General features: G+C 35.4%; 1 protein-coding gene and 1 long non-coding RNA gene across 2 annotated transcripts in view; one reads left to right on the top strand and one right to left on the bottom strand.

Annotated features, from left to right (window-relative positions):
* Positions 1–2,869: 2,869 nt before the first annotated feature.
* The window catches only part of LOC103665343, a 406,966-nt gene continuing 392,723 nt past the window's right edge, over positions 2,870–17,112 (bottom strand). Inside the window, exons 5-6 of the long non-coding RNA XR_569272.2 lie at positions 16,565–16,689; positions 2,870–2,974 (exon numbers count right to left, since the gene is read on the bottom strand). This is a non-coding gene — a long non-coding RNA (uncharacterized LOC103665343). The remainder of the gene's footprint in view (positions 2,975–16,564; positions 16,690–17,112) is intronic.
* On the top strand, positions 7,770–9,428 carry GK2 (glycerol kinase 2). The gene has a single exon (XM_008693270.1). It carries the CDS (start codon positions 7,770–7,772, stop codon positions 9,426–9,428), a length of 1,659 nt encoding a protein of 552 aa, XP_008691492.1.

Consider the following 17,112-nt stretch of genomic DNA (forward strand, 5'->3'; position numbering starts at 1 on the left):
TTGTTTAGGTTATTGCATATAGAGATTTAAAAAGTTACCTATGTATTGCTGCTCGCAGGGAAATGTGATAATGACTGGACATAGACCAACAACCACAAACAGGAAATAACTATTGGTCAGGTTACTCAGTGCAGGAAATAATCAAAAAAAAAACCTGAAAGGCAACTGTCAGAATGGGAGAAGATATTTGTAAATGACACACCTGATAAAGGGTTAGCATCCAAAATCTAAAAAGAACTTATCAAACTCAACACCCCAAAAAACAAATAATCCAGTTAAGAAATGGACAGAAGACATGAGGAGACATTTTTCCAAAGAAGACACACAGATGGCTAACAGGCACAGGAAAAGATGCTCAACATCACTCATCATCAGGGCAATATGAATCAAAACTATAATGAGGTATCACCTCACACCTGTCAGAATGGCTAAATTTAACAACACATGAAACAACAGATGTTGGCGAGGATGCAGAGAAAGAGGAACCCTCTTACACTGTTGGTGGGAATGCAAACTGTTGCATCCACTCTGCAAAACATTATAGAGTTTCCTCAAAAAGTTAAAAATAGAACTACCCTATGACCCAGCAATTGTACTACTAGGTATTTACACAAAGAATACAAAAATACTGATTCAAAAGGATACATGCACCCTGATGTTTATAGCAGCATTATCAACAATAGCCAAATTATGGAAAGAGCCCAAATGTCCACTGACTGATGGATGGATAAAGAAGTGGTATATATATAATGGAATATTACTCAGCCATCAAAAAAATGAAATCTTGCCATTGACAACAACGTGGATGGAGCTAGAGTGTATTATGCTAAGTGAAATAAGTCAGTCTGAAAGAGACAGTACCATAAGATTCCACTCATATGTAGAATTTAAGAAACAAAACATGAATATAGGGGAAAGGGAAAAAAAAAGAGAGAGAGAGGCAAACCATAAAACAGGCCCTTAGCTATAGAGAACAAACTGAGGGTTGCTGGAGGGGAAGGAGAGGGATAGGCTAAAAGGGGGACGGGGAATGGGGGTTATCTATATAAGTGTTATATATAACTGAGTGTTATATGCTAAGTGATGAATCACTAAATTCTACTCCTGAAACTAATATTACACTATATGTTAGCTACCTAGAATTTAAATAAAAACTTGAAACAAACAAAATAAATAAATATGGATTCTATTATATACAACTACAATTTTGTAAATGGTGAGACTGAGATCTTGATATTAATAATACCAATAATGTGTTCAAGTCACAAATTCATAGCGGTAGTAAACATGACCGTAAAAAGCTAGCTAGCACACAGTTACAGTAAAAGGTGTGCAAACATGGCTCTAATAATGACTGAGCAACAATAACTCCCATGTTTCCAAGTTCAGTTTGACCTCCAGTCTCTGTAGCTTCTTTTTTAACATATATAAACAATACATGCATGTACACACACAAAAAGGGCAAGAGAAAGTTCCTATCACATTGCTTTAACACATTTGTTTTCGTGAAGAGTATGCGCAGGCATCTCACACAAAATCCACTAGGAAAATGTGTGGCAGGAACACTTCACTAACTAAAGGCAGATTCAGATGCCCATTAGACATTCAAGAAAAGGCCACAGCCTCCGAATCTTTTCTGTGGCTGTGCTCTGCCACCCCCATGCCTTCTGTGGAAGGGTTTGCATGCTCTGCGTCTTGTACAAGGGACATCACTGAAACAATCTTTTCCTCTCCTCCATCTCTTTTCCTCTATTCAGGTAAGAAGCCATAGAGTAACATGGTAGATGATAGCGGATGGAATCAAAAAAGTCATTCATTCCATCTGCCTGAGAGGCTGTTTTGCTCACTTAGTCAGCAACAATGAACCAAGCCAGGCTTTAAAATGAAACACTTTCCTCCCCCAACCCCAACACACACACACACACACACACACACACACACACACACATCAAGGAAAGATTTAACGTCTGTATTTTTTTTCCAAAAAAAAAAAAAGATGGGGGTGGGCAAGAAAGTGCACCTTTCACATTCTGCATTTTCAGAGTAAGTAGCCAACACGACTTGCCATGATAACTAAATTTATTATTAACTGTGTATTTCATGATGTTAGTGACAATATGTTAATGTGATTTTTCACGTCCTCCTGCAGTGAACAGATGGCTCCTTTTACTTTACTTTCCACATCAAGTGTGATTATTTTTTGGTGCCAAAAGCCACCTGCCGCTCCTTGGTCTCCAGTCTAATTTTTTATGTTGGTAAAACACAGCAGGACTTGTTATCAGTTGGATGGCATCTTAATAAAAGGAGACATGCCAACATATTGACATCATGTTCAAGGGGAAACTTCAGCCCTTTCAAACCCTTAACCCCATTCCCCTACCCCCTTTCAAAAAGTGAGGGAGAAAAAGAAAAAAAAAATGGATGCAAAGACCCCACCAGTTTCAAGATGTCTGATTACAATTGTTGGGCCTAGAGCCAAGATGCTGAATTGGCCTCCCTTTGTTCCTAAACCCAAGCACCTCACTCAGGGCTCTGATCTTTCATCCTGTGTAATGATAATTAGCCGTAACATATTCCAAAGTCAAATGTAAGCAGGAATACATTAACATTGAGAACAGTGTCAGGGCAATTTTCACTGGGAAAATGACAAAGAATACACACACACACACACACACACACACACACACAATCAAAAATTTCAAGAATCAAACATTCATAAAATCACTTTCAAAGCCGTGAATATTAAACTCATTCGCTTGTCTGTTATGAGTGCTTACCTAGAATGCCAAGGCCTCCTAATGTGGATGCAGTGATTCCCACCGCCCATGCTTAACAGAGAAAACATGAGTAATAAACCACAGTAGCTTGCTTTAATTTTTCCATTCTTTATTAGAACAAAGAGGGATACTACGTTAGGTGATTTGTGGTCCAAGAAGAGGTCTCCCAGGCGATTGGATGGCATGGCTCTCAACAGCTGGTCCAGCACATTTGGGAACAGCATGTAGAAAAATGCGTCAGTGTTTTGAAGATTACCAACTGTGATGATGCATTGGTTATGACACAATCTAAAAAAAAGTTAAATTTCCTAGCTACAAACTATATAATTCAATACCCTTTCCATCAGGGCACAAACTCTCAAATTCAAGACCAAGATAAGTCCAAATTTGGTGAAATTGAAACTTTCAAAACTGATTCCCATTCTTTATAGGTTGAAAAGAGTAGCAGTATTCTTGAATGCCTGATATTTCTTGTTAAAAGCTGAAGAGTTAAATATGCGGCTGGCTGCCTAGGATTTACAAAGTTTATAAAGGACAGAAGAAAATTCCTACAATAAAACTGCAAATATCTTAATAAAAATGGTTCACAGTGAATGGTTCTCTTGAGATGAACTACTTTAGCTAGATTTTCCCACTACAGAATCTCAAATTAACATGCACTTGGCAGTGACTCTTATTCCTTTTACCTGTCCTTCCAAACAAACAAACAAAAGAACCTGTATGAAATGATCTCTATTGACTGCATTTTGCTGCTTGACCAGCTTTTTATCTGCATAACATTTCCCTAATATTTTGTTATAAAAATTTGCAAGCATACAGAATTTTACCACCAATACCATCAAATCTACCACACAGATTCTACAATTAATATTTTACTGTACTAACTTCATCATATATTTTCTCATTTATCCATCCCTTTATCTATTAGTCAATCTCTTTATTATATTACATTGTAAAGTGAATAACCAATAGCCCATCCAGCAATCAAAATTAAAATTATCTTGACTTTATGACAATAAAATGAGGACCACATATAGTGGTATTCATTATCTCATTCAACAAATATTTCCCGTTTCTGCTTCGGGTCAGGCACCATTCTAAGTACTGAAGATACAAAACTGAATAAAATAAACAAAATATTTGCCCTCATTGAACTTATAATTTAGTAGGCTTGACAGGGGAAAAATAATAATTAAATGAATGGCTCTCTAAACATGATGTGCAAAGGAAGATATGTCAATATAGATGAATAAATTTAGTTCAGACCGTTCTTAACTTAGAGGTTGTAATAAGGGCAGGAAGAACATTTTATGCACTGCTCTATTATTGCCTAAAATTGAGCCCACATATAGCAACCTCTCAAAACATTCGTCAAATGACTGAATGAACAAATAAATTTTAAACTTGACACTATGATCATCATTTAAAAGATTTTATATTAGGAAGTAATTGCTTAAAGAATAGCCTGAAATGTAAATAAATAATAATAGAAAGTCAATTAGTTTAAAAACTCTAATTTTAACAATCCTATGTTTAAAAACTTTTTAAAGAAATATCTGATTTGGGCAGTACTATTCTGAGTAGTATGTCCACCATTAAAGCATCTGCATTTGTATGGAATATAATAAAATGAAATAACAATTACCTTGTAAAGCCAAATGTCTTCACAAATAAGATGGTGCCAATGATTATTTCAAAGGTGTTTGTTTTAGAACTTGTGGAAGTATTATAGACTAACAATCAAAAGATTTTGTGTTTAAGGGGCGCTTGGGTGGCTCAGTCATTAAGCATCTGCCTTCAGCTCAGGTCATGATCCCTGGGTCCTGGGATCGAGCCCCGTATCGGGCTCCCTGCTCCACTGGGAGCCTGCTTCTTCCTCTCCCACTTCCCCTGCTTGTGTTCTCTCTCTTGCTGGCTGACTCTCTGTCAAATGAATAAATAAAATCTTTAAAAAAAATAAGATTTTATGTTTAAAATTTTTTTTTTGAAATGAAAAAATAGTGGAGTTCGTTTAAGCTTCATAGTTAAAAAAATAAAGCACTGTTAGTCAGCTTTGGTTAAATCCATCAATAGTTTGCAACTGCTCTAAGAAAGTTAAATCAATCCAGTCTTTCTGTTCTAAATTGAGACACTTATTATCTGATTATTTAGTGGTTACAATTTAGTAGCCAGTAAAGTGAAACTAATATGTAAATCAGTTTTTTAATAAACTGAAACTGATGCCTTTGTAAATAAGTTACTTGTATTAGACAAAATGCTTAAAGTAAGCAGCTCCTTCTGCCCACAGGTCCTGTCCCCATGCTTTAATAAAAACAGCTTTTTGCACCAACAAACAAACAAATGCTTAAAGTATTCTTAGCCTTAAAAACTAATGGGATCAGGAACGTTTGTCTGTATCTATTAGTGTGGCAGAGGACAGGAAATGTAGAGAAAAAACCTTGGGTCAAATTTTTTTTATTGTGTAGATTAATGTATACATACAATGTTTACTACTGCCAAATACTTGGGAAGAAAAAGAAACATTAAAAAAATTAAAAACAATCTGTTTCTAGTGAATTCAAGTATAGTATGGTAAACTGGCATACTGGTAAGTGTTGTCTTTAAATTTCTGCTTAGAAAATCTCTGGTAGAATTTAAAAATCAGAAAAAAGATATGATCAGGAAAATCCGTACCATCTTCTGATGATTTCAATCTGCTACTATTCAAATTGAGTATGGTAACTAATTTTGCTTTTCTGACTTCAGAAAATTTCTTGAAGGGTTTACTTAAATGGAAAATATGATCCAATTAAAATAGTAAAATAACAATATTATTGTTGATTTTTATGTTATTTTCTATCTTGTTCTGTTGGTTTCATCAGGGACAAATGTGCTTTATCTCTGAGATATGTTAAAAAGTGGAGTCTATGACCTAATACAGAAAATTGCCATTTATTGAGTGAAAATTAATAAATTTAGTGAGTAAATGAATATTTATTCACCAACTTTCCAATCAATCTGAAAATTTAAGCTTCATTCCAGTGGGCTTCTATTCTGGCAAAGACAGAGTAACAGAGTAAATTTATCTACATTTATCACCTGAAACAATTTTTAAAAAGAAAAAAATATATGAAATAGTTTACATAATTCAAAAATATTTAACAACAGTTCACAAAATGGTGGATATCAAGTAATGAAGGGTAGTGACCCCTAAGGGGTAAAGAAACAAGTGGCATGAGTACTACGACTTCCTCAGCTTATTTGCTTGAGAGTTCTGAGGCCACAGCAGTGGAAAGTCAAACCCAGGTAGAACCTCTGGGTGAGTAAAAGCCCTGTGGTAAGGAGATGGAGCTGAGCATCCAGAGAGATGAAGGCATCTACAATGAACACAACATGGTACTGGAAAGAAAAGAGTTATACAAGAAGATAATTCTGGAAATCTTCAGAAGGTGCCCCCTGAGCATTCAGTTGGGTATTGATCAGTGCGTGTGTGTGAGGAACCTAGTTGACTCTGGGGAAAGATGCACATGAAAAGATTAAAGATAACAGTGTCCAGTAAAGATAAACAGTGTTTACCCAGGATTGGGAACAGAAACTATTCCCACCAGCCATTAAAACCTCATTTTTCATGGGCTTTGAGTAGACCATACTGAAGAATCTCATCACAGTAAAGGAGAATAATTAGCCCCAGACTGGAGCACTGTCCTTGTAAATCTTAAAGGCAAGACCCCAAAGAATCAAACTTTCCAACTAACTTAACTGCATCCCAAAACAAAGCTCAAGGTTTATAAAACACAAAAATATCCAGCAATTCAACCAGGTAAAACTCATAATGTTTGGCACCTAATAAAAAATTATCAGGCATGTAAAGGAGCAGGGAAATATAAGTCATAATGAGAAGACAAACTGGTCACAATTGAACAAGAATCAACACTGATGTTAGATTTTGCAGAAAATGTAATTAAAAGTTATCTTAACCATTCCATGTATTCAAATCCTTAAGTGAATATTTTAAAAACTCTGATTGAACTTCTAGGGATGAAAACTACAATGTATGAGGTGAAAAACACAATGGATTAATTAACAGCAGATTAGATGTTGAAGAAGATAGTAAACTGAAGTTATAGCAGCAGAAACTATCTAACATGAATCAGAAAAGATAATGATAATGAACTGTGGGACAACTCTAAAATGTGTAACTGGAGTCCCTAAAGCAGAGAAGAGAGAAAATAAAACATATTTGTAGAAATAATGGCCCAAGGTTTTCCAAATTTGGTAAGATCTATAAACCCACAGATCAAAGTAACCCAGAAGAAATAAGAAGAAAACTACACCAAATAACATTATGAAACTGATCAAAACTACTGATAAAAAGAAAAACCAAAGGCAGTGAAAGATAAATAGACATGTTAAAAATAAGGATGATAACAAAGTTCACACCTGAAACAACGCAAGACAGAAGGTGGTGGAGCAACAGTTTCAAGGTCCTGAAATTAAAAAAAAAAAGGGGGGGGTGTAATCTGAACTCTATATCAAAGAAAATATCTTTAAATATTAAGATGAAATACTTTTCAGACAGTCTCAAGTGGGAAGAATTTTTTCCCAGCAGATCCACATTACAAGAAATGTTGAGGGAAGTCTTACAGGCAGAGAGAAAATGATAACATGTATAAGAACCCACAGAATCAAATGAACAGCACTAGTAACTAATTATATAGGTAAATACATGATCTTTTTGTAACTTAAATCTTCTTAAAAAATAGAGTGGCTTGGGCGGGCCCTCTGCTACAAGTGTGGGGTGAGCAGACACAACGCCAGTTAAAGGGCAAAGGTTGCCTGCCGGGCTTCCGACTCCGGGCTTCCGGTTGAGCCCAGGCAGCCACTGCATATGCTCCCTACGCACCAGGCGCTCTTGACGTTCTTGACGTTGCTGATGTGTTGCGTGCCCCTCCCCCCGCAACACCTTCATTGCTTGGAAACGGCACCAGAGCAGCAGAGCAGCCGACTGGTTTCATGGCAGCCCAGAAGAAAGCAGTTGTGGGGCCGTTGGTGGGGGCAGTGGTCCAAGGGACTAATTCCACTCGCTTTCTGGTTTTCAGTTCAAAAACAGCGGATCTACTTAGTCACCATCAAGTGGAATTAACACAAGAGTTCCCAAAAGAAGGATGGGTGGAACAAGACCCTAAGGAAATTCTTCAGTCTGTCTATGAGTGTATAGAGAGAACGTGTCAGAAACTTGTTGAACTGAACATTGATATATCCAACATAAAAGCTATTGGTGTCAGCAATCAGAGGGAAACCACTGTAATCTGGGACAAGTTAACTGGAGAGCCGCTCTACAATGCTGTGGTGTGGCTTGATCTCAGAACCCAGCCTACCGTTGAAAATCTTAGTAAAAAAATTCCAGGAAATAATAACTTTGTCAAGTCCAAGACAGGCCTTCCACTTAGCACTTACTTCAGTGCAGTGAAACTTCGTTGGATTCTTGACAATGTGAGTCAAGTTCAAAAGGCTGTTGAAGAGGGAAGAGCTCTTTTTGGTACCATTGATTCATGGCTTATCTGGAGTTTGACAGGAGGAGTTAATGGAGGTGTCCATTGTACAGATGTAACAAATGCAAGCAGGACAATGCTTTTCAACATCCATTCTTTGGAATGGGATAAAGAGCTTTGTGACTTTTTTGAGATTCCAATGGACATTCTTCCAAAGGTATCGAGTTCTTCTGAGATCTATGGCGTAATGAAAGCAGGGGCCTTGGAAGGTGTGCCAATATCTGGGTGCTTGGGGGACCAGTCTGCTGCATTGGTAGGACAAATGTGCTTCCAAGAGGGACAAGCCAAAAACACGTATGGGACAGGCGGTTTCTTACTATGTAATACAGGTCATAAGTGTGTATTTTCTGAACATGGCCTTCTTACCACAGTGGCTTATAAACTAGGCAGAGACAAGCCAGCATGTTATGCATTGGAAGGTTCTGTTGGTATAGCTGGTGCTGTTATTCGCTGGTTAAGAGACAATCTTGGAATTATACAGACCTCAGAAGAAATTGAAACACTTGCTAAAGATGTTGGTACTTCTTACGGCTGCTATTTTGTCCCAGCCTTTTCAGGGTTATATGCACCTTATTGGGAGCCCAGTGCAAGAGGAATAATCTGTGGTCTCACTCAGTTTACCAGTAAAAATCATATTGCTTTTGCTGCATTAGAATCTGTTTGCTTCCAAACCCGAGAGATTTTGGAAGCCATGAACCGTGACTGTGGAATTCCCCTCAGTCATTTGCAAGTAGATGGAGGAATGACCAACAACAAAATTCTTATGCAACTACAAGCAGACATTCTGCATATTCCAGTAATAAAGGCCTCTATGTCTGAAACAACTGCACTGGGAGCTGCCATGGTTGCAGGAGCTGCAGAAGGAGTGGGCGTTTGGAGTCTTAAACCTGAGGATTTGTCAGGCATCATCATGGAACGGTTTGAGCCACAGATCAACGCGACAGAAAGTGAAATTCGTTATGCTACATGGAAGAAAGCTGTGATGAAGTCAATGGGTTGGGTTACAACTCAGTCTGAAAGTAGTGATCCTACTATCTTCTCTAGTCTGCCCTTGGGTTTTTTTATAGTGAGTAGCATGATAATGTTAATTGGAGCAAGATACATCTCAGGTATACCATAATAATACCAAGATGGATTCCCAACATGTGAGCTTCTTACATAATGAAAGAATCCAGCAAGTTTGTCTCTTAATATGATGATGCTATCATACACTCTGATTTTATTTATAAACCACTTGCTACATGACTTGTGGGAACCCCAAAAGTAGACCTGTGGCCTGAAATAAATAAATTACAGTAAAAAAACACTAGAAAATGTGGTGTGTATTTTAACAGGTTGGGCCAGCCACTCTGGGAGCTAACCCCCTCTATTTTCATAAAATCCTGCTCTGTGCCCTCTAAAATATAAGATATTCAGATTCTGTCTGTGAAATCTTTAATTAAATATTTTCTAACACTTATGGAACAAGATTTGGTTCTCTGTGCTACACACACTTGATTAAAAGGTCTAACTAACTTGCTAAAACTGAGGGACTTGTTGTTATTATTGATTTTAGAAACCCCCAAAATCCTCCTTTGTATATATTAGGGAGACCACAATATCTTGCTGAATGTTTAATGGAAACATGGGTGCTTACAATAGGCGTTTAGTATTCTCATAGCTTAGATACCGTCCTGGAAAATATTTGCCAAATTAAAAGTCTTCAGACATTTTACATGATCTCACTAATTACACTGATTTTCTGTGTAGATCTTGTAAGTTGAGGACTTTTCCTTTTTAAAAAATCTTTCCATTTTATTTATTTTACTTGGCATGTGTAACATATATTCTTATATACTTCATATGGAGTAACCCAGTTATAAATTAAATGTATAAGAAAGGTAGTCTTAAGTGTACCATTACATACATAAATATTTTAGGATAAACATTTGTATATAATTTTAGGCAGTGACTATGCATATTATTTACCAGGAAAAACTTTTTATTAAAGAGACAGTATTTAAAATTTAAGTGTATGTTTTATGATGACACACAAAGAAGTATCTTATATTTTTTACACCTTACCATTTTATTTAATTGTCTTAGCTGAATATATGCTGGGGGGAAAAACTGTGGAATACGACGGTAAATGTTATTTTCAAACAGAAAAAAAAAGAATCGACTGTTCAAACAAAAATAATATTATTATATGGATTTTAAACATATGTAAAAGAAAACAAAAATAGCAACAAAATTGGAAGTGGAAAAATGGCAGTGTAATATTGTAAGGGTCACATACTATATGGGAAGTGGTATAACATCATTTGAAGTTATACTGATAATTAAAGATGCATATCGTATATCCTACAATAATGCAACAAAAAGGTATAATTAATAAGCAAATTAAGCATATAAGCTAGAACTATAAAAATATACAGTTGATCCAAAAGAAGGCAGAAAAGAGATGAAGAAGGAAAAATAAATAAGAAAATAGAAAACAATAGCAGGAAAATACATTTAAACCTAACCATACCAATAAGCATATTAATAATATAATATATAAAGAAAGATTATCATATTAAATAAAAAAGAAAGACTCAATTATACACTGCCTCCAAGAAACACATTTTAGATATAAAGAAAAAAATAGTTAAAAAGGAACAGGATAAAAAAAAATACCATGCTGATAACAATCAAAAGAAAAAGTGACTACAATAATATCAGAAAGTAAATTTTAGAGCAAGTAATGTTACCAGTGATAAGGTCATTTGCAATGATAAAGGGGTCAATTCGTCAAGGAGACCTAACAATCCTAAATATATATCCTAATAACAGAGCTTCAAAATACATAAAGCAAAATCTGATAGAATAGAAATTTTCTACAGTTAAAGTGGGAGATTCCAACATCTCTTCCTCAACATTTGCTAGAATTCTACAAGTAGGCATTTAATAAGACATAGAAGATTTGAACAATTCTATCAAACAACTGGATTAACATTCATAGAACGTAATCCCAACAATAGAATACATACTCTTTCCAAGTTCATATGAAACATTTACCTATATAGTCCTTACTTAGGCCATTAACCAAGTCTTAATGAATTTAAAAGAATTTTATACGAAGATGCTGTCTGAACACATTGGAATTATAAATCAGTTTAAAAATATTTCTAATTTATAATTCCAATGTGTTCAGACAGCATATTACTCAGCCATCAAAGAAAAAATGAAATCTTGCCATTTGCAACAACGTGAATGGAACTAGAGGGTATTAAGCTAAGTGAAATAAGTCAGAGAAAGACAATTATCATACGACTTCACTCATACATGGAACTTAAGAAATAAAACAGAGAAGCATAGAGGAAGGGAGGGAAAAATAAAACAAGACATAATAAGACAGGAAGACAAACCATAACAGACTCTTAACCATAGGAAACAAACTGAGGGTTGCTGGAGGGGAGGTGGGTGAGGGGATGGGGTAACTGGGTGATGGACATTAAGGAGGGCATGTGATGTAATGAGCACCGGGTGTTATATACAACTGATGAATCACTGAACTCTCACTCTGAAACCAATAATACATTATATGTTAATTAATTGAATTTAAATTAAAAAAAGATTTTTAGAAAACCTCCAAATATTTGGGAAACTAAATAACAAACTTCCAAATAATTCCTGAGTTTAAAAAGATAAGGAGGGAAAACAGAAAATATTTGGAACACAATGAAAATAAAAACACAACATATCAAATTTATACTAAAGGAATATTTAGGGAGACATTTATAGGTCTAAAAGCCTATATTACAAGAGAGAAAAGGTTTAAAATTAATGATCTCAGCTTCTATCTTAAGAAACTGGAAATAGAATATAAATTAAATACAAAGTAAGTAGAAAAAAAGGATTAGAGTAATAATCAATGATATAGAAAATAGCAAAACTGAATATAAGCAAAAGTTGGTTCTTTTAGAATATCAACTTTTAGCCAAACTGATTAGAAAAAAAAAGATGACAAAAATTATCAATATCAGGAATGAGAGTGATATCACCATAGACCAAAGATATTAAAATGATAATAGAGGTATATTATGAAAACTTTTTGCCAATAAACTTGACAACTTAAATAATTTTTTGGAAAACACAAACTATCAAAACTCAAGAAAAAATAGATAACTTGAATGGCCTTATATCTATTAAATAAATTGAATTTCTAGTTTACCTCCCTCCATCCCAAAGAACACTCCATGCCCAAACGGCTTCAACAATGGAGAAATAATACCTATTCTCCACAAACTCATCCAGAAAGCTGAAAAAGAACTAAACTCAATTCGTGAGGACAGGATTACATTACTCTGATTCCAACATCAGACGCAAAGACATGACAAGAAAAAAACAACTGCAGATCAACACCCTTTATAAATACAGATGGAAAAATTCTAGGCAAAATTTTAGCAGAATCAGTGCAACTAGAAAACTCAATGTACTTCACCATATTAACAAAGAAAGAAAAATCACACGAGACACAACTACCCACTGATTAGAATGCTTAAAATTGAAAAGATAAACACAGCAAGTGTTGGTAAAAATACAGAACCTGAATTTCTCATATGAGTCTGCTAGAGATGTAAAATGGTACAAATATTTTAGAAAATAGTTTAACGGTTTTTTTAAATTAAATATACATCTATCATATCATCCTAGGTATTTACCCAGGAAACATGAAAACATGCGTTCATACAAAGATTTGTTCATATCCCTTTTCTTGTTACAGCCAAAAACTAGACAGAACTCAAGTGTCCACCTATAGGTGAATGGATAAATAAGCCATGGTATGTCCACACAATGGAATATTACCCAGCAACTCTTCATACACACTATTATATAGATGAATTTCAAAATAATTAAACTGAGTGAAATAAGCCAGACAAAAAAAGTATATACATAGTGTTTGATTCCATTTATATACAATTCTAGAAAATGCAAACTATCATATAATGACAGCAGGTCAGTGGCTGCCTGGGAAATGGGGGGATGAGGAATTGGCAGGAAGGTATATGAAGCATGATTACAAAGGGGCACAAAGAAAATTTGTGCAGTGGGGAGATGGATATGTTCATTATATTAATTACGGTGATGGTTTCAAGGGTGAATATATATGTCAAAATTAATCAAATTGAACACTTTATGTGCATTCTTTACATGTCAATTATAACTCAATAAAACATTTAAAAAAGAGAAAAAACTTATCTTTAAAGTCTGAAGGAATATAACCAAAGTTTGTTCTAGTAAGTTAATCTTTGCTCTTCTCTATTATGCGTACTGATGTAGCCTTACTGATTCTACAGTCTGTTAGCATGGGGTGTGCCAGTTTCTATCTCTAGAAGGTCTGTGATCTGTATTAAAAGTCATTTGTGTGATTAGGCTGGAGAAGTACATAATAATGTCTAGTGTCATTTAAAACAAATTAATTTCCCATTTCATTTATCTGGCCATAATTCTCAGTCTGGGACCCATTGCAAATGACCTTATAAAGAGTCACAAACAAAAATATCATGAGAAAATAAGGCTAAAAGTTCTCAAATTCATTATCTCATTCTCACCTCATCAATATTATAATCCTGTCATTATCAGCTTTCCTTTTTTTTTATATCTTTGCCTTTATAAGTTTCATTTTCATAATTTAACTTCTATGATATTGGTAAATTACAGTACTTTGCCCTAAGGCTATAAAGGAGCTTCTGTATATTCTATTATAAAATTAGCTAATTAATAATTTCTCTATATTGCCACTAAGCAGAACCACATAGTTAAATTATGATGATCAGCTCTCCTTGCTTGCATGTTATGAAACAGCAAGTCATCATTTAATGTCAGGCATATGTGTGAGTGAGTGAGAGAGCATGAGCTCAAACACTAACCAGGAGAATAAAAATAATTTAATTCTAATACTATTTTCCTAAGATTACAGTTTGTGAATCAAAGTAAGTCATGCAGGTCAGTGGTGCATGGAGAAAGAGAAAGAAAAGAAACAAAAGAAGGCCCTGAAAGGCAAGGAACATTAAAGGTATCCACAGAGAAACAAGCTGTACTATTAAATCTAATTAAAGACACCCTATGTAGTATCCGTATAGAAGAAGCGCTAAACAGCTAAATCATTCCTAGTTTAGCTCCAGGAGCGGCAACCATACACATCAGACTTAGAAGGATAAGCCACTTTCCCTCCTCACCCCAGAGAGAATTCTAAATTATTATCTGTTTGTGCCTAATTTCTGGTGCTTATATTATCACTTTGATATTAATATCCATAATCTTACAGGAAAGCTATTGTTTCCCTCACTGGTAAGCCCTGGTTCTCAATGCCTAAGTATAAATGCTACATTAAACAATCCCCATTTAGGCGGAACATTATGCACCAACTCTATGACTGTTAGATATGGAAAATTTGTTTCCATGCCCTTTTTTTAATCATATGAACTAATAAGATCCCCTCGCGTAATCTTCCAGCAAAGTCTGGAGTAAATACAATAATCTCAGTCAGTCACCTACTTTAACCTCCCACTAAAATGACAGCCCTCTAGTCTATTCTGATTGTTTCAATCAAAACAAAATGAATAAACTTAATAAACTTAATGTTTAAATATTCCCCCAGAGTTTCCATCAACAACCTTTACAGCCCAATTTATTTGAGCCTCGGAGAAATTGCATGTGATCCTTGTCCTCTATGTGTTTAGCATACATTACAGTTCATTATCATTTCAGCCCTCAACAAACTGATTTATTTTACAAAAAGGAAAAAAAAAAAAGAAGAAGATCTAGACCTTTGGTGGGAAAAAAGTACAGAGTGTGTTAATCTTTTATTAAACTATGAAATTCATTTTATTGTAAATTATCCACAAATCTTTTTATATTCAGTTTTTAAAATATGTTTTTCAAGTGTCATAGGAAATCCAAGTTTGGAAAACATTTACAAAGCCAAAAATAGTACAGAGACACTTAGTATATATATGTCTAGACTAGTAGCTTCAAAAATGAGGTAGGCAAAAACCAGGACTAAAATGTTCTAGTGATCACAAATAAGGATTAACTGATTGGTCTAGGTTTTTCTCTGAACTGAGGCAGGTGTCCTACTTACCTGCACCTTCCTGTTGCCACCTTCATGAGGATTTAGCTAAGTGACCACAACAGAGGATGGAAAGACATTTTGGAGCAGGATGCTGTGAATAGGTTCTCTCTCTCTGGTTATAATTTTTGTCTGGCCTCAAGTGTATTTCACTGAATAAACTTATCACATCTCCCTAACTCTATTTCAATAGGTCATGGATATCTACTATCAGCTCAGTTTCACAGTCCAGAATATTGAAGAAAAAACAACAGAATCTCCTTCCTGATTCAAAAAAAGATACAGTTTTAAATCTTAAGAGAAGATTCATCTGGGGAATATGATTACTTGCATAGAATTTAATATTTTTGAAAAAGAATGTTTTCAAAGAAAACTCCCAAGACGACTTTGACAATGTCAGAAGAGCCTGGAGTTGGAAAAGGCTTGAGAGACCATCAAGTCCAACACCATGTAATACAAAGAAGTGAAAACTGTAAAGCATAAACATGTTGGGAGCAAGATTAAAATCTGAGTTTTTATATTCTAATGTTCCTTTATACTTATCTTTATCTTTTTTTTTTTTTTTTAAAGATTTTATTTATTTATGTGACAGAGAGACAGCCAGCGAGAGAGGGATACACAGCAGGGGGAGTGGGAGAGGAAGAAGCAGGCTCACAGCGGAGGAGCCCGATGTGGGACTCGATCCCAGCACGCCGGGATGACGCCCTGAGCCGAAGGCAGACGCTTTAACGACTGCGCTACCCAGGCGCCCCTCTAATGTTCCTTTAGCTTCACTCAACTGATAGAGCTTTTCTTTGGACTTTGTCTACCTCAAACAACTCTGACTTTTAACAAGACATATTTTACTTTAACAAGCAAAGGGGATAATTTGTGAATTTTTTATGAAAGTAAGAGTTATGTCTTGGCCAACAAATAATTTGGTGCAAACTCACACACTCACACATGCAGACAATTTTTATGGCCACTTAAACTAGGCACATCCTGGAGATTCCAAACTACAATAAAACCATTCTCTATTCTCCAGTGATTTTCTATGCCTGAAAAAATAATGTTTATAGACTCTTTGGGGAGGCATTTCCTTAGTCATGAAGCATAACAGAAATTTAGGGATGCACTAGAAGTTGTACCATTCTTTTCTAGATACAAATCTTGCTACTCACCTCCATAACAATGATATCCTTTCAGACTTACTCAGGTGATGCCTTCATTTCAGGGAGAGATACAAATTTTTCTCCTCCTCCTCATCTTTCCATCCTTTGTCCTCCTCTTTGTCTTTTTCTTTTTCCTGAAACAGATCCATCGAGTCATATCATATGGTATTTACTACTCATATTCACAAACATCAAAAGGACGGCAATCTGTTTAATATCCTGCAGATGAACACGCGCTAAAAAGTGGCATTGGCAATCGGGCACTCGCTGCCCACTGGGCACCAAGCAGCGATGTGCTAAAGATCTGGCGTGTTGTTCCATAGAGAAGAATGACATTCATTACAATTGTATCAAAAACAAATTATGTACCAAATGTTTGCCTCAATAAGTACTTGGACGATCATTTATCTATCTTTCATTCATCCCCTCACAGCTTCTGTGCGGCAGCTCCATCCCTGTCAATACTTGGCCTGTTTATAGGTATGCTCCTCTCCCATTGTTTTGTGTGATGTCACCACAGTGTCACCTACTTATACCAGCCCGGACGTATATAATGA

This window comes from Ursus maritimus, unplaced genomic scaffold (assembly GCF_017311325.1).
Source record: "Ursus maritimus isolate PB19 unplaced genomic scaffold, ASM1731132v1 scaffold_8, whole genome shotgun sequence".
In the NCBI taxonomy this organism is placed as follows: Eukaryota; Metazoa; Chordata; class Mammalia; order Carnivora; family Ursidae; genus Ursus; species Ursus maritimus.